The sequence below is a fragment of the Muntiacus reevesi genome, chromosome 5 (genome assembly GCF_963930625.1).
Source record: "Muntiacus reevesi chromosome 5, mMunRee1.1, whole genome shotgun sequence".
NCBI classification, from domain to species: domain Eukaryota; kingdom Metazoa; phylum Chordata; class Mammalia; order Artiodactyla; family Cervidae; genus Muntiacus; species Muntiacus reevesi.
In genome coordinates this window covers 96,424,385-96,446,893 of record NC_089253.1, presented here as the reverse complement: position 1 = coordinate 96,446,893, position 22,509 = coordinate 96,424,385, and the positions used below count along the sequence as shown (strand labels likewise).

The 22,509-nt window shown below is 52.5% G+C and overlaps 1 protein-coding gene across 1 annotated transcript in view; it reads right to left on the bottom strand.

Annotated features, from left to right (window-relative positions):
* The window catches only part of MORN1 (MORN repeat containing 1), a 49,659-nt gene that overhangs the window by 21,824 nt on the left and 5,326 nt on the right, over positions 1–22,509 (bottom strand). The window contains 4 exon segments of the mRNA XM_065936867.1: positions 4,806–4,930; positions 5,284–5,407; positions 13,299–13,409; positions 14,364–14,460. Coding sequence (XP_065792939.1) covers positions 4,806–4,930; positions 5,284–5,407; positions 13,299–13,409; positions 14,364–14,460 — 457 coding nt within the window.

Genomic DNA, 22,509 nt, shown 5'->3' with positions numbered 1-22,509 from the left:
TACTGGGGGGTGAGGCAGACACCCCACTGACAACAATTAACACAAAAGCCCTGCACCGTTTAAAGCTGTGGGTGGGAATTACAAAAGGTTAAGAGACTAAATATAAAAAAAATTTTTGAATATAAAATCAATGTGCTTTGTTACTAAAATCTGGGTGCTATAATTTAACCAAATTAGGGTTTAGAATATCTGGCAATGGTCCACGTCTATGACATCGTCTTTTATTCTCAACAAAAAGCAACTTGTCTATTCAAAAGTTAAAAACAATTAAACAACTGAAATATTTCATGTCAACAAAATAATAAAACACAGAGTTTTGAATTACGTACTACTGACATTAGGCCTTTGGAAAGGGAAAGCATTTTCTCTCCTCGTTTCACTTATTTGTATAATTGGAAGCCAAGTTCTCAGAGGTTCAGTTTTCTTAATTGCCTGCCTGATGCGGGAGTAGAGTGCTGACCCGCCATCTGTGAGAGGCTGGCCCCGCTGGGGCTGGGGCAGGTGAGGGCTGAGCCCCCAGGGTAGGGGGCCTGCGGGAGGCTGGAGTGAGGAGTGAGACCCTGAGTGGGGGTGCTTCCCAGTGGCCCCTCCTTTGCAAACAGGCATTGGCTCTGGGCACCCACAGTTCTGAACCACTGACCAGGAGGCTACATTTTCTTCTGCCCAGAGAAGTCTGGGGTACAGGGTGGGGGGGCGCAGGGGTGCCGAGCCCCTGTAGCTGCTCCTGCTGGCTGGGGTCTGTGCTTATGCACATCCGGGCTGTCAGAACAAGTTGAAACAGGAAAGCTGCTTTAAAATTAAGATTATGCGGGTTCCGTTCTAACTTGTGGTCAGCCTCAGCTTCGAGGCTTCTGCTCAGGGCTGTCTTTCCTCCCTCCATTCCCGGGGCAGCTGACCTCTGGGAGACCCCTAACCACTCCACGGTTTGAACCTGATCTTGTGCTCCAGGGTGGGAAGGGGGGTGGGCAGGAGGCCACAGCAGCTCCCCCCATCCGCTCGCTGAACGCAGCGCTTCCTCTAGGATCAGGGTTGCGGGAGCCCCTGCCAGGGTCCGTTAGACATGCCCACCGGGGCTTCAGCTCAGGGCAGGGCCCGGGGTTGGTGGCTCCTGACCCCCAGCACTCAGCCCTGGCTGGCCTGCCCCACTGAGTAGGCCTGGGGGGGCCCTCATCAGCTCCCGAGACAACCCCATGGCACAACCACTCCATCTCCCTCGGTACCTGCTGGTCGAACAGAATCAGCATCTTCACCACCAGTCCATTTTACCAAACCCGTTAACCACAGCCTACAGTCCTGTCATGGGGCTGGAGGGTGAGGTTGGGGGCAGGCAGGGGTCACAAATGGGCCTGCTTTCTACAAGGAGATGTGGGGGGAGGTGGGGGTACCTGCACGGAGGTGGCATGAGGCCCAGATCCTTGCCCACAGGCTGTGTCCCATCCAGCTCTGTGCCCTCCAGGGCCTGTTGGTGCAGCGAGATGATGGGTTTCTGATTTGGTCTTCAAACCATTTGGCAGATGACGAGAAATATCCAGCCTCCACTTCTTCTCTGGTAGCAGAACCTGGCCCAAGCTGGCAAACTGCTTCTTGTTTCTACATAGCCTAGTGGGGTCCTATGACCAAGTTCTGGCCAGTGAGGTGTAGGCGGCAGTGGGAATGATAACCCCAGGAAGCTTTTTAGAAGGGAAAGGCTTCTGACTCCTTATGCTTCCCTCTTCCTACTAGCTGCAACATGGCAATGATGGCTGGCACTTGTGCAACCCTCAAGGGCCACGAGGTGGTGCACAGAGTAGCAGAACAGGAAACCGAAGCAGGAGTCCTTGGTCACTGAGAGATGGGTGACCACAAGTGGGGCTGCCCAATGAGTGCAAGGGGCCGGGTGACCAGGCTTTGGTGAGAGCCGCCCCATATCTGGCAGTGCTGGTCACAACAGGCAATCAGTAGTGATTGCAACTCTGGGGGGGAAGCTGGATGTTTCACTGGACTCTTCTGGTTGGGGGCGGGGTCCCTGTAAGTCGCTTCAGTATGAACAGTAACCTCAGAGGTTCTACTGGCTCAAGTTTCTCCCAGGACTTGTGATGGGTTATCTTTGATCTGAAACTCACTGGGCTGTTCTTGAGACCAGTTTGTGCAGGGATTCTGGCTGCGGCCGGCAACCTGAAGAGACATCCTCCAGGCTGGGCCCATGGCAATGCCCCTGACCTCAGACTCAGCAGGGGCCGCCCTCCATGCTGTGTCCTGCCCCTCTCTGACCTCACCCAGGGGAGCACGCAGGCAGAGAGAGCCACCCGAGACCCCTGGGGCCCTCAACAGGCTGGAGAAAGGGCTCTGGTCCCTGGTGAAGGTCTGGGTCTAAGAACCAAGCAAGAAAGGGTCATGGCTGTGTGGGGTGAGCATGAGGGGGACAGGGCTTAGTTTCCTGGTTCTGAGATACAGACATTCACCCAATGTGGAAAGGACTCCTGGTTTGTGATGCCCTTATGGTGAGCTGCCCCAGAACACTATGCTCTCTGCTTTCCTTCCAGACAAAGGAGAGATAAAGAAAACTTGAAAGTTAAAAATATCTATCCTCATATAGCTGGGCTTCCCAGGTGGTGCAATGGTAAAGAATCCACCTGCAATATGGGAGACACAGGAGATGTGGGTTTGATCCCTGAGTGAGGAAGATCCCCTGGAGGAGGGAATGGCTGTCCACTCCAGTATTCTTGCCTGGGAAATCCTGTGGACAAAGGAGCCTGGTGGGCTATATAGTCCATGTGTTCGGACATGACTGAATGACTGAGCACATATACACACATCCCCACAGAGTCACTAAAGGAGGTTTTATCAGAGCCAGGAAAGGCCTGGTCATTCCTCTGGCCATTTCAGGGCTTTGCTCCACACACCAGGGTCCTAGGTCTGACTGGGTGCCCCCCAGACCCCCTGCAACCCCGGGCCCTCCTTCCTGCTGACCGTGTATATGACCCACAAGTTTTAATCGTTATTGTTGTTGTTGTTCAGTAGCTCAGTTGTGTCTGACTCTTTGTGACCCCGTGGACTGCTGCACACAAGGCTTCCCTGTCCTTCACCATCTCCCGGAGCTTGTTCAAACTCATAGCCATCAAGTCGGTGATGCCATCCAACCACCTCATTCTCTGTCATCCCCTTCTCCTCCTGCTTTCAATCTTTCCCAGCATCAGGGTATTTTCTAATGAGTCGGCTCTGTGCATCAGGTGGCCAATGTGTTGGAGCTTCAGCTTCAGCATCAGTCCTTCCAGTGAACACTCAGGATGGGTGTTCTGTTATTATCTTAGAGTTTCTCTCACTGGAGGCTGACCGCTCACCTCCTTGCAGCAGAGCTGGAGTGTGTACCACAGGACAGACAGATGCAGCATGTTCACCACCCTGGGCTGACCCAGGCTCCCTAGCAACAGGCCCGAGGGACTTGGGTATGGGGAGGGGGTGAGTGTCGTCATGGGGGTGGGGACTTTCACCCGGAAGGGTCCCACGTGAACCCACTCCCGCGAGGGGCAGGCTGAGTCCTAAGAGGGGCAGAAACAGGAGAAGTGTCCTCCTTGCCCTCTAGATGGGGGCCCTGCTCTCTCCTCAGGGCACCGTCTGGGGCCAGACCTGGTGGCGGGGCAGAGGGTGCAGGGGAGCTCAGTCCATCGTCCTGCAGGCAGATGCTGAGAGCACCTCATTTTGTAGAAGAGGAGCTGAGCCCCAGGGAGGTTCAGGCGGAAAGGGACAAAGTCACTCCTGCTGAGCACCCAGGGCCTGCGACTCGGCAGTGAACGCCAAAGGGGCTGGAGCCGACAGGGTGCGGACCCCTAGGCTTCCCCACAGGCCGTTTTTTATGGCTTGATACCCACATGCTGGGTCCAGTCCATGGGCCTGCACATGGTCACTGATGCAGGGCTCACACTTGGGCTGGTAGAGAGAGCCTGCCGCCCAGTGAGTGCCTTCATGTAGAAATACCAGCACATTCTCCGATAATGACAATGACGATGACAACGCAGCTAAATTTGCTTCCGTAAACAGACGGGGACGCAGAAACAGGGTCCTGGGCCAGGTCACCAAGGGTCCCCTGAACCAGCCAGCCCTGCCCACCCTGGGAGAGAGGGACCCAGGCCTGGGTCTGGACGCTGCTCCATCTAACTCTGGCCCTGGAGGCGGCAACTCTGTGCCCCCACCCACCCGGGACAAGCCCAGGCCGAAGGAGAGTGTGAGGCCCTAAATTGAAGAGTATGCACCTGCCCAGTGGGGACCCCTGCTCCAATTACCCAGGGGCCCTCCCAGAAGGGTTGAGGACCTGGGGTACCAGGTGGGACCCCCATGGCTGGGACACTGCTCTCCTGTAACTAAAACACATCCCCTCCCGACTAAGACAAGAGCCCCAGGTTTGCAAGAGGATTCGATTCTCAGCTCTAACTGCAGAGATTAAAAACGGACAGCCTCACTCTGCGTTCATGGCCACAAGGGACTTGCTCGTGCAGCGCGCAGGACAGCAGTGCGGCGGCCCGGACCACTCACCCCCTCACCCCTCCCTGCCGGGGGCTCAGGATCTGCACTGTGAGCATGTCCAGCAGCCTGGACGCCGGGTCAGCCTCCCCCAGCCCGCCTTCAAAACCCCAGCCACAGTGACTGCCCTCGGAACTGTCTGGCCAGGGCCTGGGTGTGTCTTCCCGGGACATCCCAGGTCTCCCAGGTCCGCAGTTCTCAGGGGTCAACTTCACTTCCTCCTGCCCAGGTCTGGGGGACACTGCTGTCAGCTGTGCCTCTCTGAGTTCATGTTGCCCACCGCAGACCCCTCAGTTAGCCCCACTCACCAGGCGGGCCACCGGGGTCCCCCTCAGGGAACGGTGAGTCAGCGCTGGCACTTTCCAGGGCAGCTCTGGGCTCCGGGCCCCCGGACTTGGGGCTGGAAAGAGGGTAGGAGATGCACTGGAATCCACTGTGGAGGGAAGGACAGTGTCACCAAGCTGCAGAGACATGGAGTCCAGGGAGGAGAAAGGGCCGGGGTGGCTCCTCAGAGGCCAGGGGGTAGGGAGGAAGGAGGGAGGGGACGGTGTTTAACTCGGCCTCCCTGCCTCGCTGCCCTCGGCCCGGGACCCCTGTCTTGCTCCGCCACCACTGTCAGAAGAGGCCTCGGTTTCCCCTCCACCAGACCAGTGTGTGGGGACCCCAATGCCCACGTCTTGGTGTGAGGAGTGGGCAGGGACAGTCCCAGCCAACCCTCCATAGAGTAGAGAAGCGACCACTCCTGCCATGCCTGCCCAGGTGTCGCCCAGGGCCACCCTTACTCACAACGGGGTCTAGATGGGCGTCTGCCCGAGGCCGTCGTCCACTCTGAAAAAGCTGACCTCCGAGTAGGCCGGGAGCTGCACGTACCGGATGCCTGCGGAGATCTCCAACTCCCGGCCGTCCTCACCTTCCAGAGGGAGAGAGAGGTTGCTGAGGGCCGTGAGGGGGGAGTGGCATGACATGGGCCCCCGTCTCCCTGGGCCTTTGTGAGGAGCAGGGCACTGGATGGGGCTGCAACCAGGCTCACCTTGCCCCACCCTTGCATTCCTGGACCCTCGGCTCCACCCTACCCTCAGCCAAGCTGCCCACGGCCCAGAGGAAAAGGACATTTGTATAGAGACGTGAAGGCAGACTTCTCGGGAAAAACAGCACAGAGAGGCAACCCCATGCTGCAGTGGAGGATGAGCTGGGATCCTTGACATGGTAACAAAACCATGACACAGGAGAGCTGAGAGAACTTATCACTAACAGATGTACGTGACAAGAAATGTTAAAAGTTAAGTCCTTTGGGCAGAAGGAAAATGGCAGCAATGGAAACCTGGGTCTACAGGAAGCCGTGAGGGCCAGAAATGGTACCTAGAAACAGATGAAACTTCCTTTTCTGTTTGTCAGCTACTCCCCAAAAGATAAACAATTGTTTAAACAAAAATGATCTACGTGTTATAAAGCTTATTAGATACATGAATGTAAAATGTACTGAAACAAAAGTATAAAGATTGTATTATAGACAGGAAGTATAAACTGTAAAGCTCTTATACTGTCCATGAAGGAGTATGATACCACTTGGAATTAGACTGATAATTTAAAGATGTATATTTACGTCTTTAAGTAAACCTTAAAGTATCCTCTAAAACAATACAGAAAAGAGCTACAATTGATAATCCAGAAGAGGAGATAAATGGAATTTAAAAAAAAACTCAGTGAATCCAAAAAAGAAAGGGATAGAATATAAGGGGGAAAAAAACAGCCAGGGAAAATAGAGAAGAAATCATAAAATGATAAGTTTGAAACTACTATATTAAAAATTATATTAAATGTGAATGGTGTAAACCATTTAGTTAAAAGAGAGATGGTTAGATTGGATAAAAAAGTAAGACCTAGGTATATGCTGCCTACAAAATAATACATTTAAACTATAAAGACGTGAATAGGTTAAAGATAAAAGCATGGATAAGGATGCTGATACCAGTCAAAAGAAAACTGAGTGACTGCATTAGTATCAATGAAAGTAGGTATCAGAGCATAGACTATTAGCAGGGGTAAAGAAGATAATTTCACAGTGATATGGTCAATTAATTAAATGACATAAAAATACTAAATGTTTATGCCCCTAATAACAGAGTTTCAAAATACATGAAGCTAAAATTGATAGAAATGAAAGCAGAAATAAACAGAAACACAAGCATAATCAGAGATTTCAATATACCACTGTTAATAACTGATGGAACAAATAGAGATAAAATCAGTAAGGATACAGCAAATTCAACAAAAATATCAACACAATTTACTTGATTGACATTTATAGAATATCCTATCCAATTCCACTCAAGAACAGAATCCACACTCTTCTCAAAGTGAACTCAAAACATTTCCCAAAACAGACCATATTTTGAGCCACAAGTCTCAAAAATTTAAGAGAATTTAAGATACAAAGTATGACTCTAACCACATAGAATTAAGTTAGAATCAGTAACAGAAAGATCTCTGGAAAATCTTCAAATATTTGGAAGTGAAACAACACACTTCTAAATAACTCTTGGGTCTCAAAGAAAATCAAAAGGGAAATCAGAAAGTATTTCAAATTGAATGAAAATGAAAGCATACCACATCAAAATTTGTAGGATGCAGTTAAAGTAGTACTAAGGGGGAAATTTATAGCAGCAAACTTCTATATTAGAAGTCTGAAATAACCTTGGAAACAATTCCACCTTAACAAGTGAAAAAAGAAAATAAAATTCAACCCAAACTAAGCAGAGGCAAGGAAGTAATAAGATCAAAATAGGAATTAATGAAATAAAAAGCAGACAATAGAGAAATGAAAGAAACCAAAAGTAGGCTATTTATCAATGAAACTGATAACGTCTCACTATATTATTCAGGAATAAAAAAAAAAAAAAAAAAAAAAGACCCGTAATCCATATTAGGAACAAGAGAGGTGATATCAGTTCATTAAGTGGGGAGCAAGGATATATGCAGAGTACATCATGAGAAACACTGGGTTGGAGGAAGCACAAGCTGGAATCAAGATTGCCAGGAGAAATATCAATAACCTCAGATATGCAGATGACACCACCATTAAGGCAGAAAGTGAAGAGGAACTAAAAAATGTCTTGATGAAAGTGAAAGAAGAGAGTGAAAAAGTTGGCTTAAAGCTCAGCATTTAGAAAACTAAGATCATGGCATCCAGTCCCATCACTTCATGGGAAATAGATGGGGAAACAGTGGAAACAGTGTCAGACTTTATTTTTTTGGGTTCCAAAATCACTGCAGATGGTGATTGCAGCAATGAAATTAAAAGATGCTTACTCCTTGGAAGGAAAGTTATGACCAACCTAGATAGCATATAAAAAAGCAGAGACATTACTTTGCCAACAAAGGTCTGTCTAGTCAAGGCTATGATTTTTCCAGTGGTCATGTATGGATGTGAGAGTTGGATTGTGAAGAAAGCTGAGTGCTGAAGAATTGATGGTTTTGAACTGTGGTGTTGGAGAAGACTCTTGAGAGTCCCTTGGACTGCAAGGAGATCCAACCAGTCCATCCTAAGGGAGATCAGTCCTGGGTGTTCATTGGAAGGACTGATGCTGAAGCTGAAACTCCAGTACTTTGGCCACCTGATGCGAAGAGCTAACTCATTGGAAAAGACCCTGATGCTGGGAGGGATTGGGGGCAGGAGGAGAAGGGGATGACAGAGGATGAGATGGCTGGATGGCATTACCGACTCGATGAACTTCAGTTGAGTGAACTCCTGGAGTTGGTGATGGACAGGGAGGCCTGGCATGCTGCAATTTATGGGGTCGCAAAGAGTTGGACACGACTGAGCGACAGAACTGAACTGAACTGAAGGGAATGTCATGAACATTCAAGAAATCGGACAACTTGGAAGACACAAAACACCAAAGCTCACTCGAGAGCAAACAGATAACCTGAACAGCCTTATATGTGAGGGAAATGGGATTAGTAGTTAACAATCTTCCCACAGAGAAATCTCCAGGCCCAGGTGGGCTTCGTATTAAATTCTACAAACATTTAAGAAACAACACTAATTTGACACAAACTCTTCCAGGAAATTAAAGAGGAGGGAATTTCCCCAACTTACTTTATGAGGTCAGCAATATCCTGATACCAAAACCAGACAAAGACATCACAAGGGAAAAAAAAAATAAGACCAATTTCCTTATGAACAGACATACAAATATTTGAAACAAAATGCAGCAAACTGAATGCCCAGGTAATTCAAGGGGGGAAGAGAGGAAAGAACAGTCTTTTAACAAACGAAGCTGGGACAACTGGACATCCACTTGCAAGAGAGGACCCCAGCCTCACACTATATACAAAAGTTAACTCCAGATAGACATTAGGCTAAATGTAAGAGCTAAAAATATAAAATTCTTAGAAGAAAACAGAGGAATAAAACTTCATGACTCTGGGTTAGGCAGTCTTCTTAGATATGACACCAAAAGTACAAGCAACAAGAGAAATAAAAATAAACTGAACTTCATCAAAATTTAAACTTTTGTGTTTAAAGGACACAGTCAAGAAACCGCATGACAACCCACAAAACAGGGAAAAATATCTTCAAATCAGATATCTGATATGGCACTTGTATCCAGAATATATAAGGAATTCTAGATTACTCAGAATAAAAAGACAAGTCGCCCAGTGTTTTAATGGGCAAAAGATCTGAATAGATTTTTCTCCAGAGGAGATCCACAGATGGCCAGCAAGTGCATAAAAAGATGCTGCACACATCATTACTTGTTAGGGAAAGGCAAGTCAAAACCGCAGTGGGACACCAGGACAACTAAAACCAGAAAAACAGAGTAACTGGGCTGGTGAGGAGGTGGAGCAACTGAGGCCCTCAGCCACTGCTGGCGGGAATGAAAAGGAAGAAAAGCAAATAGCATTTATTTGTAGATGACATGATCCTTTGTACAGAAAATCCTAAGAAATCCTCAGAAAAATTAGTTAGAACAAACAAGCTCAGCAAGGTTATAAAACATACATAAAACAGCTGTAGTCTTGCGATTTCTGAAGCGGAGATAACAAAACAATTCCATTTGTAATAACATAAGAAGATATAACAAATATATCAATAAACAAACTATAATTGAATAATGATAATTTTTGTTGTTGTTCAGTTGCTAAGTCGTATCTGATTCTTTGAAACCGCATGGACTGCAGCATGCTAGGCTTCCTCTTTACCATCTCCTGAGTTTGCTCAAATTTGTTTTTTGCTAACTACAGAGCTTCTCCATCTTCAGCTGCAAAGAATAATCAATCTGATTTTGGTATTTACCATCTGGTGATATCCATGTGTAGAGTTGTCTCTTATGTTGGTGGAAAAGAGTGTCTGCTATGACCAGTGTGTTTTCTTGACAAAATTCTGTTAGCCTTTGCCCTGCTTCATTTTGTACTCCAAGGCCAAACTTGCCTGTTACTCCAGTTATCTCTTGACTTCCTACTTTTGCATTCCAGTCCCCTATGATACAAAGGACATCTTTTTCTTGGTGTTAGTTCTAGAAGGTCTTGTAGGTCATCACAGAACCGTTCAACTTCAACTTCTTTGGCATTAGTGGTTGAAGCATAGACTTGGATTACTGTGATGTTGAATGGTTTGCCCTGGAAATGAACCAAGATCATCCTGTCGTTTTGGGGGTTGTATCCAAGTACTGCATTTCACACTCTCTTGTTGACTATGAGTGCTACTCCATTTCTTCCAAGGGATTCTTGCTCACAGTAGTAGATATAACGGTCATCTGAATTAAATTCCTGTCCATTTTAGTTCATGGATTCCTAAGATGTTGACCACTTGATTTACCACTCCAATTTACCTTGATTCATGGAACAAATAATCCAGGTTCCTATGCAAATTATTAATTATTTATTAATAAGTTTACCAAAAGAGCGAGACTTGCACACTGAAAAATACTAACACTGATGAGCCTGAAGATAAATAGATGAAGAGATGTTTCAAGGTCAATCAGAAGAGCCAGCTTCTCCCGGCTTGTTCAACCCATCCCTGACAGAATCCCAAAGAAGGCAAGCTTGCTTTTTTCCCTTTTTTGGGGCAAAAATTGACAAGTTGATCCCAGAATATTCAAACAGAAATACGAAGGTCCCAGAATAGCCCAAACAATTTTGAAACAGAAGAAAAGGCTGGAGGAATCTCCAGTTTCAAAGCATGTGCTGTGTGCTCGCTCAGATGCTCAGGCGTGTCTGACTCTGCAACTTCATGGACTGTAGCTCACCAGGCTCCTCTGTCCATGGGATTTCCCAGGCAAGAATACTGGAGTGGGTAGCCATTCCCTTTTCCAGGGGATCGTCCCGACCCAGGGATCGATCTTGTGTCTCCTGCATTGGCAGGCAGATTTTTGTTTTTAACCGCTGAGCTTCTCTTGAAGCCCTTCAAAGCTTACTGGAAGGCTATGGTATAAGGACAGACATATTGATTGATGGAGTGGAAGTGACATCCATCCACATGTAAACCTTTACACTTACAGTCAAGTCACTTCTGACCCAGGTGCCCAGGCAATTCTGCAGGGAAAGGACAGTCTTTTCAACACATGGCACTGGGACAGCTGGAATCCATGTGAGAAAAGATGAATTTCGACCTTTATCTGATCCACGAAAATTAACTCGAACCAAAGTTGTAAAAGAAAAGAGGAGAAAAATCTCTGTAAATTTGGGTTAAGAATCCTCAGATGCATGACTAAGACCGTAGTCGGTAAAAGAAAAAACTGACAAACTGGGCTTCATCAGAATTTTCAAACTTTGGGGACTTCTCTGGCAGTACAGTGGTTAGGACTCTGCGCTTCTACTGTAGGGGGCACGGGTTTGATCCCTGGTCGGGGAACTAAGTAAGATCCCACAGGCTGTATGGCAAGAAAAAAAAAAAAGAACTTTCAAAACTTTGAACATTAAAAGACAACATTAACCAAAGAAGAAGAGAGCAGCAGAGGATGAGATGGTTGGGTGGCATCACCGACTCAATGGACATGAATTTGAGCAAACTCTGGGAGATAGTGGAGGACAGGGGAGCCTGGGGTGCTGCAGCCTGGGGTCACGAAGAGTGGGACACAACTGAGTGACTGAACAACAACAACAAAAAGGTCACATTGAAAGAAAATATCTGGAAAGATACATGTGACAAAGGACTCCTATCCAGAACACATATACAACTTGTATACAAGTAAAAACTAAGACGAAACACCTAATTTTTTAAAAAAAACTAGGTGAAATACATGAATAAACATTTCTCTGTGAAGACGTACAAATGGCCAATAAGCACATGAAGAGCTGCTCAACATCATTAGTTTTGGGTTAACACGGATCAAAACCGTGAGGCGGTGCCACTGGACACCCTGAAGATGGCCTCTCCCTGGTGAGGACATGGAGAAGTCAGAACCTCGTATGTTCCTGACGGGACTGTAAAATGGTGCCGCCACTTTGGAAAACCATTTGGCTGTTTCTTTAGAAATTTAAATGCCAACCTGCCACATGACCCAGCAAATCTACTCATGAGTGTGTGCCTGAGAGAAATGAAACATTTACACCAGGCCCTGCACACAAATGTCCACCGCAGCCAAGTGCCCAGGACAGGACCAGCCCCCCAGGGATGCAGGATAAGAGATGTGCGGCCCATGGAGGGGCGAGCAGGGCTGCGTGGGTGGGCTGAGGGGCAGAGCATGGTCACAGGTGGGATCCCATGCACGAGCAGCTTTTGGGAATGGGCATTGGTAGTGCCCAGGGTGGAGGGTGGGTGTGGGGCAGGAGCCAGGGGTCTCTCTGGGCAGAAGGAAATGCTCCATAACAGAGTGGGTGTGGTGATGGTTGCCCAACTCTGCAGGTTTACTACAAATCGTTGGCTCACTGAATATAGATCGGTTTTATGGTATGTAAGTGACACTGTGATGAAGTTGTTAAAATAAACCAATTGTGACTAAATATACTTGATTTATGCTACACCCTATGCCTCCTCACAGAGCTGCGGAGCTGAGGTGAACCAGTAGTGATTATCACTGGTGGCCCTGCCCTGTCCCCCTGCCCCCAGCAGACCAGGGGTCTGCTCTGCTCATGGGTGAGGAGCCTGGTGGCCCTGCCCTGTCCCCCTGCCCCCAGCAGACCAGGGGTCTGCTCTGCTCATGGGCGAGGGGCCTGGTGGTCCCTCTGCTTGGCCGCAGGGCTGACCGAGCATCTAAATGCAGCCTGGATGGATGGGCGTCTGTCCACCTTGGTTACCCCATGAGGAGTGAGAGAAGCCCTCTCCTGGCAGGCTGGACGGCTGGCCCTGACCTCTCACAACCTCCCCATCTGCTGACTCTGAGTGAGCGTCAGGGAGGGCTGCCCATGTGCACACACACACAGACATACACATGTGCACATGCTCACACATGTGTACACGTGCTAACACACAGAGCACACACAGAATTCATGTGCTTACATACATGCACATGGAGGCACACAGAGAGCCCAGGCACTCACACACACAGAGCCCACATGCTCACACCCACGCATATGGAAGCATGCATGGAGCCCATGCGCTTATACACACACAGGCATACATGGAGGCATGCATGGAGCCCTCATGCTCACATGCACACGCAGGCCCCATAAGGCTGGCTGCCTCCCGCCAGCTGGAGGCTCGCACCCTGCCACCCTTTCTGCCAGGGCCCCAGCAGCAAGAACTCAAAAACAGGGGCACCTAGGCGGAGCCCCAATGCTAGGAGCCACCTGCAGCATCTTGAGTCGACAGTTGCTCGTTTTTCTGAAGAGCTCGCTGTCTTCCTGGAGACACTTACTCGTGGCCACTTCCCCATTGTCCTGCTGCAGCTGAACCGTCAATGTGAGGGAAGACCCTTGGGCTGTTTCCATCACCTCTGGACCCAAAATCACGATCCTTGTGGCTTGTGCTGCAGAGAACAGAGCACATGTGTGTGTGGGGGGCTGGGGCAGGGGCTCTGGGTCTGCATCGGCACCCCACACACCCTGACCAGGTGCTCAGCCCTGTCACCGGGGCACCTGGGTGAGGGGGGTGTGGATGGCACGGCCGTCAGGGCTGGGGTCTCTCAAGGAGGCCACGAACCCTATCCTGAGGGTCAGCCCTGAACCCACCTGATGGTGTTGGGGGAGGGCAGGGCAGAGGTGACCGCTGAGTCCAGGTGACCACCCAGCAGTGTCCGGTGCACACGGCCTCCCGCCCACCATTCTGGCCTGGGCCCTGCCTTCATTGTGTTCGAGCCCATGACCTGATGTGCTGGATGAGGCTGCGACCACCTGCCTGGAAGCTGGCCTGGCCAGGGGCCCACCTGCAGCTCTGAGCGAGCAGCTGCACCCATGGATCTGGTACCAAGGTTCTGATCATGGACTCGAGTTCCCAGCCAGACTGACCGCTACGGTAGTGCCCTTGTCCTGGAGGCTAACAGAAGGTCCTCACACTTGCCCGGGGGGCAATTCAGGGTCGGGGGAGGCCCCAGCAGAGGACCTGGCAGGCCCCAGGCCACCTGAGGTCACATGCAGTGCAGAGAGCTCAGGGTAGGGGCAGGACGGAGACCAGGCAGGGGGCCAGGCACCCAGAGCCCTGAGGCTGGGAGAGTCCCAGACTGGCAGACCCTGTGCTTGGGAGGTCTGCCTGCAGCAGGACCACATGGCTCCAGGGTCCAGGGTCCTCTGTGTGTCTTGGGCCCGGTGAGACCACACAGAGCATGAACTTCTCAAAAGGGGATTGTAGCTCCCTCTTCATCCCAGCCCCCTGGGCCACTCCTCCCATGAAGCTGCCCAGCGCCAACCAGGAGAGAACATGGCCCGACCCAGATATGACCCCTGGGAGGACTCCGTGAGGCCAGCAGCAAAGCTGGGGCACCTACCCATGGGGTGACCGTTGATCCACATCCCTCGGTAGATGACCCCAGAGCAGTGGGCCATGCTGCCCTGTCCACTGAACACATCACTGTGCCACTGTCCCTGCAGAGAGAACCATGGGCTCAGGCGGGTGGGGCCTGAGGACACTTGGCCCTCCAGCTTTCAGGGGCCCCCAGGGACACAGGCTGAGGGGGACCCAATTTGCTCCACACGGTGCCCTCTCCTGTGAATTGGGAGTTTAGGGACAATGGCCCGAATACTAAATGCAAACAAAATACGGCTCCAAATACTTTACAGCACAAAACACTTTTAGTACAAAGATGCTGTATTTGTGCAGAGGCTCACAGGAGGCCTGTGGGGTGGGGGAGCTGAGCACTCTGGCTCATTCCTTGATGATGAAAGGGCCAATTAAAAGCTCAGCGTGAACCCGCACAGCCCACCTGGGCAATGCCGGCTCATGCACACCGCAGCCCCGCTGCCCCATAACAAGCCTGCTTTGTAACCAATACACACGACAGAGCGGAAGAAGGATGGAAAATAGCAGAAAGATTATTTTCATGGAAAGTTTGAGATCTTAATGGTGTTTTACTGACTATGAATTGCTCCTGTTAGAAGAAGAATCAGCCCAAGGCATGTTTGGTGCAGAAGCTGACTGGGGTCCCACTTTCGTGGCCTGCCCTTCGAGGCCCCAAGGTCACCCAGCAGTTGGGCCCTGCAGCAGGCACTCTTGGCCCCTGGGACCGACCACTAGGTGGGAACGGCCCCTGAAGGCTGCAGCCCTAAAGAGCTCAGATGCCCCCAGACCTGGGAGAGGAGATTCCAAGGCTGTTTGGAGCAAGTAGCCACTGCGATCTCATTGTGAGTTGATGGGAAGGGCGTGGCCAAGGCTCACCCTCCAGCTGGAGCGTCGGGCAACTGTGGCGCCCAGTAGGTCAGCCCATGGCTTCAGGAGGAGCCAGGCAACTGGCTGGGTGGAAGGTGGGCAGAGGTCTGGCTCTCCTGGAGCTGAGGGGCAGTCTCGTCCCTTCAGCCCCCACATCCAGAGGGCAGAGCCAGCCAGATAGTGGCTGGGGCCTTCCCAAGACTGCCGTGGGCTGTGTTCCCAGAAAGCTCAGGGCTGGCTCAATGACCTGACAGTTGGTATACTGTATCCGTTAAGATGCACTCACATCTGCAGGTAGCTGGCCAGGCTAAAGTGGGGGCGATGCCTCAGGTATCACGGCAGGTGGGGACTGCAACCAGCACGGAGGCCCTTGCTGCCATCCGGGCTAGGGGTGGAGAGCCCCAGAGTTGCCTGCTGACCATCCCTGGAAATGGCATGGCCTCTGAGGAGCATCTGCTGGGCTTGACGCCTGCTCCTAGGAAAGACCCCTGTGCACATGTGCATGCACTCAGGTTTCTGTGTTGTGAATCTGCATGCATCGTGTCATGCCATGTGTTGGCATGTATGTGCCTGAGCTGGGCTGCCATCCCCTGAGTTGGGGTGAGGACAGCCCTGGGACGGCAGGGTGGCCCCCCAGGCACGTGGAGCAGGGTAACGTGAGCACCAGACCTTTCCCTTGCTCGAGCCCCAGCAGTCTGTTGACTGGGGGCGGCGGTGATGCTCAGGATGAAGTCACTGGGATGCTCTGCTCTTCTCACTCAGGACACTGTTCCCAGAACTGACAGGTCACCAACTTGCACTTGGGGAAGCAGGACCCCCGGCCGGTCAGACGCAGACCTCTCATGAGCCAAACTGAACTTGTTGCCCTTGCCCCGCCCCCTCAGCTCTTCTGCTTTGACGTCCACGCCCTCTTCTGTGGCTCCGCGCTGGGGAACAGAAGCTACCCTGGCTCAGGCCCCAGGCTTGGGCTCAGCAGATGGTCTAATGGGATGCACTCTGGCCTATGGCTCTGGGAAGGGTGGCCGCCTTTGCAAAGCCCTCCTGTGGGGCTGCACTGCCCTTCACCTCCATGTTTCTGTGGCAGGGGCTGCGCTCACTTTGCGCTGGGGTGAGTGTTGTCTGCCTGGGTGGCCGCAGGCCTCATCCTTGTCCCGCGCAGTGGTGCTGGGGTCACCTCCCTTCCCCCCACCCCACTGGGCTGGACACCAGGCCCCCAGAGTCGGGTCACATGCCGAGGATGTCCAGGGGCAGGTGGGAGGTTGGGAGTCCAGCCGCAGAAAGCGGGAGGGAGCTCAGTGTACATGGCCCTTCCCCAATGTGACCGCCTGGGCCTCCCCTCCGAGGGTCTCCATCACATGACCCCAAATCTTACTGCCACGGGAGGCCAAGCTCTGTGCCCATCGGCCCCTCCCTTCCCTCCCCATCGTGGCCATGGCCTGTCTGTCTGGTCAGGACACGTGCATCCTGGTGGCAGGGATCACACTTCCCTCAGAGGCCTCCTGAGACAATCAGGACAGGGATGCACACATGCTGACACTCTGACAGTGCTCTGGACCCAGGGCCACTCAACTATGACGGGGTCGGGGGGTGGAGGGTTGAGATGAGATGTGGGTTTTCACAAGTATGAAGGCAGAGCCTTGGGCTTAGCCAGAAGCAGATGCAGACAAATCCAGCACGCAGCACCTTGGAGGGCAGCCGGGGGCACACAGACTGCCAAGCAGACGGAATGTGAACCTGCACATCAGACCAGGAGCCCTCCACCGGGTGTAGCAGGATCAGCTCCCTGTGAGGTCTCTGTCCAGTGCTCGCTGTCTACTTGTCACCGGGGTCCTTCCCAACCCCTGACCGGCCATTAATCACACTCCTGGAATCTGGGCCCCTCTCCTTTCCCACCAGCTTAGGCTTTGACAAAGAACTCACTTGGGACAGAAAGACCCCAGCAAGGTAACTAATGCAACAGTGTAGAATCTAATTACTGTTACAAATCATGCCTTTGAAAATTCTGCCCTTTCTCAATCAGCCAACATGCTCCCAAGCAGGAACAAACATGGGTTAACACATCTTACAGAGGAGGCCAGCCCCCACTGCCCCCAGTCCAGGTGAGGACCCATGCCTGCTAGCGAGGGGCAGGGAGGAAGTGAGGAGGACAGGGCCACACAGGCCTCCGTTCACACCACACTTAAAGCCAGACGGGCATGGGGTCCCTGTTAGGACACAGGAGGGGACGGGGTCCCACTGGGACATGGAAGGAGGGCACGGAGGGCCCCATTAGGACACAGGAGGGGACGGGGACACAGAAGGCGATGGTCGCCAGCGCTAAGTGAGCCACACCTTGTGGCAGATGGTTCCTGGGGGGCCCAGGGTCTCTCAGCTGCAGAATGGGGATGTACATGTTCATAACTCCTTCCCTGGCCTTTTACTTGAGGAGCTGAGTCCCCTTCTCCTCCTGCCTTCAATCTTTCCCAGCATCAGGGTCTTTTCAAATGAGTCAGTTCTTCCCATCAGGTGGCCAAAGTATTGGGAGTTTCAGCTTTAGCATCAGTCCTTCCAATGAATATTCAGGACTGATTTCTTTTAGGATGTATTGGTTTGATCTCCTTGCTGTCCAAGGGACTCTCAAGAGTCTTCTCTAACACCACAGTCCTAGCAAGGAGAGATAAAAAAGCCTTCCATTCTCTAGTTAACTGATGCTATTTTTCCTTCCCGGGGAAAGTGCTGGTGGTTTTCCTGGAATTGTTTTTGTGGTTGTGTTGTCCCCTCTTGTGTTGTTGGCACTCGCAGGCACACTCTGAATCTCTGCCCTGGTCAGAAGGCCACCTTCCTGGCTCTTTAGTCTCTTCTTCACCTCCAGGTCTCTCCAGGGCACTGGGGTCTTGATGACACACCAGAGGGTCCAGCTCTGCAATGCCTGCCTCAATGGCATCTGCAGTCTGGAGGGGGCAGCCCCCACCGTCACCAAACTCACTCCTGGAGCAGGTGGTGGCTTTCCTGAGGCCTTGGCTCCCAGACCAGGCAGGGGCGTGGCCCTAGTCACCTACCTGACCCTGACTGCAGGGGCCAGGGTCTCCAGATTTCGAGTTGGCCTGCTGGGGCCACAGTGACCATGCAGGCCAGTGTTGGTGGCCCTGACTGTCAGTCTCAGCAGACACAAGGCCCCTCACTTTCCTAAGGCATCAACTTTGGCCACCACGATCCTGGTCAAAAGTTCCTCGGGTTTCAAAGTATGACAAGTTCTGCTTATGCAAAAACAAGCTGCCTCTGTGGGTCCATCTGCGTCTACCCTCCTCACCCGGGCCTGCAGGGTGGTGCGGGTTCCACTCTGGTAGCCCAGGCCCCTCCTCTGGCGATGCTACAACTGGCTGATACCTCTCATGGTGCTCCTGGGGTGAGGGCCCCCATTCCTAGACTGACCTCTGGCTGGGCACTCAGGACTCGGGCATTCCTGTGGATGCACAGGTGAGAAGCAGGTGAGGATGTGCACAAGGCCACCACCTGCTCTGTGCAGTGAGCAGGTGTACCGACCAGCAGGCTTCCCTTCAGGAAAGCCAACACGAGAAATGCAGCCAACGTGCACGGAGGTGCCCCGGGGACGGATGGAAGCTGGCGGAACCATGTGCTACTGTTGCACAGGGAGAAATGGTCCATGTGCACCCAAGGCTGAGCCTCAGTGGACAGCAAACTTACGTCCCCTCTGCCTGGCATGTGCTCACCTCCACGGCCAATGATCGTTCCCTACGCTCACAGAGGTGGCTCCAAGGATGCCACTCTCCCAGGGGCTGCCTGGTGCTCCTGGGGGTCACCAGCCCACGCCACATCCTCAGGAGGAGCCATGAGCTTGCCGCTGCTGGACATGTGTATCCCCACCTCCCTTGGCAGGGGAGCAGCACAGACAGTCTGCCACATGCCAGAGACACCCTCAGGCCCCAGGATGCACCAGATGACCTGGCTGCTGCAAACTATGGCCACCCAGCCTGACTGCCTGCCCGGCCCCACTGCAAGGCAGTGGGAGTCAGTTTGGGTTTGGGATTCATTGTTCTTACTTTACAACAGAAGCAGCTTTATTGCATTGATTTTCAGGGATAAAATTTTTCTAGAACTAATTTTTTTATGGTTTCCCTGAGAAGCTCGGCTTTAGGAGGCACTGGGGACAAGGCAGCAGGGGCCCTTGTGCAGTGACGCCAGGGCTCTGGCTGCCCTTCTCCTGGGCCTTCCTGCTCTCCACACTGGACGTTTTCCCATTGGATGGGTTGGGCTGCTGGAAGAGAGGCAGGGGCAGGGAACGGGGGGGCGGGGGGGGGTTGCGCCTCTGACACAAAAACACTCATCGAAGACAAACCGTCTGTCTTCTGGAAAATCAAATCATTGCAGGAGAGATGAAGAGCAGTACACCGGGGGGTCTGCAGTGAGGGGAGCCCAGAATGGCTTTCTGGAGCAATGGTGTGCTGGGGAGGGTGCAGTCCGAGGAGGCCCGGGCCTCACTTTGGGGCAAAGACTCTGAGGGTAGAAGTCAAAAGGTGGAGGAACCCCCATCAAACACACGAGGCATCTCACACATCCCTAGATAATGAGCATGTGCTTCAAGCGGGGAACAGCTGTACCTGGGGCCGGCCTCAGGATATACCCCAGAGAGGAGAGAGCAGGGAGTCCCCCAGAAGGTTTGGCAGAGGCCAGACAGCCAAGCAGAGGCCACAGCTGCAGTGGGCAAGGTTCACCTCCCGATCACCTTATTGCTGGGCTGACAGCCGGCACCCGGGTTGTTTAGAAAACAGAAAACACAAGCGTCGAGAGGATGTGGGGGAACTGGAACACTGGTGCTGCCGGTGGGGATGGAAAATGATGTGGAGTCTCCTCTAAAAGTTACAAATAGAATCACCATGTGATCCAGCAGGTGCACTGTTCTCAGGGAAGGTGGGAGCAGGACAGGCTGACAGCAGCGTCACTCACAGGAGGATGCCAAGGCCGGGACAGGCTGCGTGTCCATCAATGGATGAGTGGAAGGGTCATCTGTGCGATGGAACAGGACCCAGTCTCAAACAGGGAGGAAGTCCTAACACCTGCTCCAACGTGGATGGACCTTAGGACATGATGCTGAGTGAGACAAACCCGGGGACAAATCCTATGTGATCCCAGTTCTCTGAGGTCCCTGGAGCAGTCAGAGTCACAGACTCTGGAGGGTGGGGATGGAGCTTCAGTTTGGGAAGAGGAGAAAGTCCTCTTGGGGGTGGTTGCCCGTCAATGGGCCCGATGCCACTGAGCTGTGTGCTGAATTAAAATGATAAATTTTATGTTATTTGTATTTTACAATAAAATTAAAAAATAGAAAGCTAGCTGTTTGCCTAGTGACAGCCTGGGGACAGCTGTGCCCTCACGGGAGATGCGCCAACTCCTTGTGGCGGGTCTGCCTCTGCTGGGTGACCCCTCACGCTCAGAGGTCAGACCAGCAGGCAGCCCTACAGTTCAGAAGTGGGCACTGAAACCCGGAGCCCATGTCTATGCAATTCTGTCCTCCCACAAGCCCTGACCCCGCAACCCTGAGTGAGCGGGCCTGGCCTGTGTCCAGGGTGTCAGGAAGCCATTTGGCAAAGGTGGCCTGAGGGCCTGGGGGATTTGAGGGCCTGGGTGTCTGCCCCAGGTGGGGGCTGTGACCATGGTGGGGGGTCGGAGGGCAGGTAGCACTTCCTGACCATTCAGGCGCTCAGGGCCTGGGTGGAGGGCAGGTCATCAGAGTACGAGGCCCTGAGGCTGGGAACTGCTAAACAATGGGAACACAGGCGGACAGTTCAAATCCTGGAGAAGGACTCTTGCTCACCTGTAAAGCACCTAGGGGTGGAGGGGTGGGGATGGGGCTGCCGCCCCCTGGTGCTCTACCCTTTCCATCTGACATCCAGCCCAGAGCCCAGCTCTGCACTGGAGAAGCCCCTGTGGGGACAGCAGCTGGCAGGGCTGGGCTGCCCCCTGGTGGAGGGCAGTGGGGTGGGCAGCTGAACTGAGACCTGCAAGGGAGGCAGAGAGGGGGAACCCAGGATGGCCCTGGAGGCAACCGCAGAGTCTCTGGGGGCAGGGAACGCGGGGTGGTGGTGGGGGCAAAGTCTTATGGGGCTCTCCGGGAGAAGGTGGGGTCTCTGCCACGCTCTGGTAGTGAGGCCTCCTCGTCTCTGAGTTGGGTTGTGAGAGTCAGCGAGGCCCTGAGGACAGTGTGGGGTGCTGTGATCCCTTGTTTGCCAGAGGTATGGACTCTGTGGGGGTTCTCTGGGTCCCCCTGTGTTTCTTCCACAGAAACTCTGCAGAATTCAGGCTGTGACTGCCCAGGGGGAGCCCTAAAGGGCTCCATGAGGATAGACAGACATCCCCCTGAGGAGAAGAGACAAAGCTGTGGCTGGGTCACAGTGGCCTCTGCAAATAGGCTCCAGTGCAGACTGTCAACTGCAGCAGCCCAGGCACCAGCCAGCAGCAGCGTGGACACAACATCCCGGGAGCAGCCAGCAGCTGGACCAGGGCCTGGGAGGTGGGGGTACCTGAGCAGAGCACTATTTTACCAGCACGTCAGGGAGCACGCTGTGGGGAGCTTTGCGGCCAGGGCAGGACTCTAAGATCCCCACCAGGCCACTCCATCTCAGGAACGGCCCTGGTCAGTTACCAGTTTACGACCTCTCAGCCCCAAATCCACCCTTCTTGCCCAGCTCTGTGCTTTGGGAGACTCTGAAACATGTCCCTTCGCCGGCTGGTGCCATCCTGGGCAGGCACTGCAGGGACGCTGGGGGAAGGGGCTTCCCTTGGGCTCCAGCGTGCCCTCTCCTGACCCCTCAGGCTCAGCGGTTTGTGTTCTCAGCGGTGAGCTCCTCTGCGTCCCAGGTTTCCTGCACACACGCCTGGCGCCCTGGGCAGCTCCCCAACCTGGTGGGCTATGGCCGCAGCCTACCTGTGTCTCCAAAGGGGCTGGGCTTTCCCTTGTGTCCTGGGACTTCCTTTCCAAACTTTGCTCTAACTTTCACAAGAGAAACTTGGCAAAGATGTGAATTCAACTGACAGCCTAATCCTGCAACCCACATGATCAAATTCTATTTAAGCCCCGAGACTATGAGACAGGAGGGCCTCTTGGGGCTGCAAGTGGAGTTGAACACAGACCTGAGCTTACATCATCTCCCTGAAAGTGTCCAGGACACCAGGGGCCTCATGACAACTGTCACTCATTCACAGCCATCCCGTCACAGCCAAGCACAATGGCAGCTTGGTCACTCCTAAAGCTGCGGCCATGAGTCACTCACATC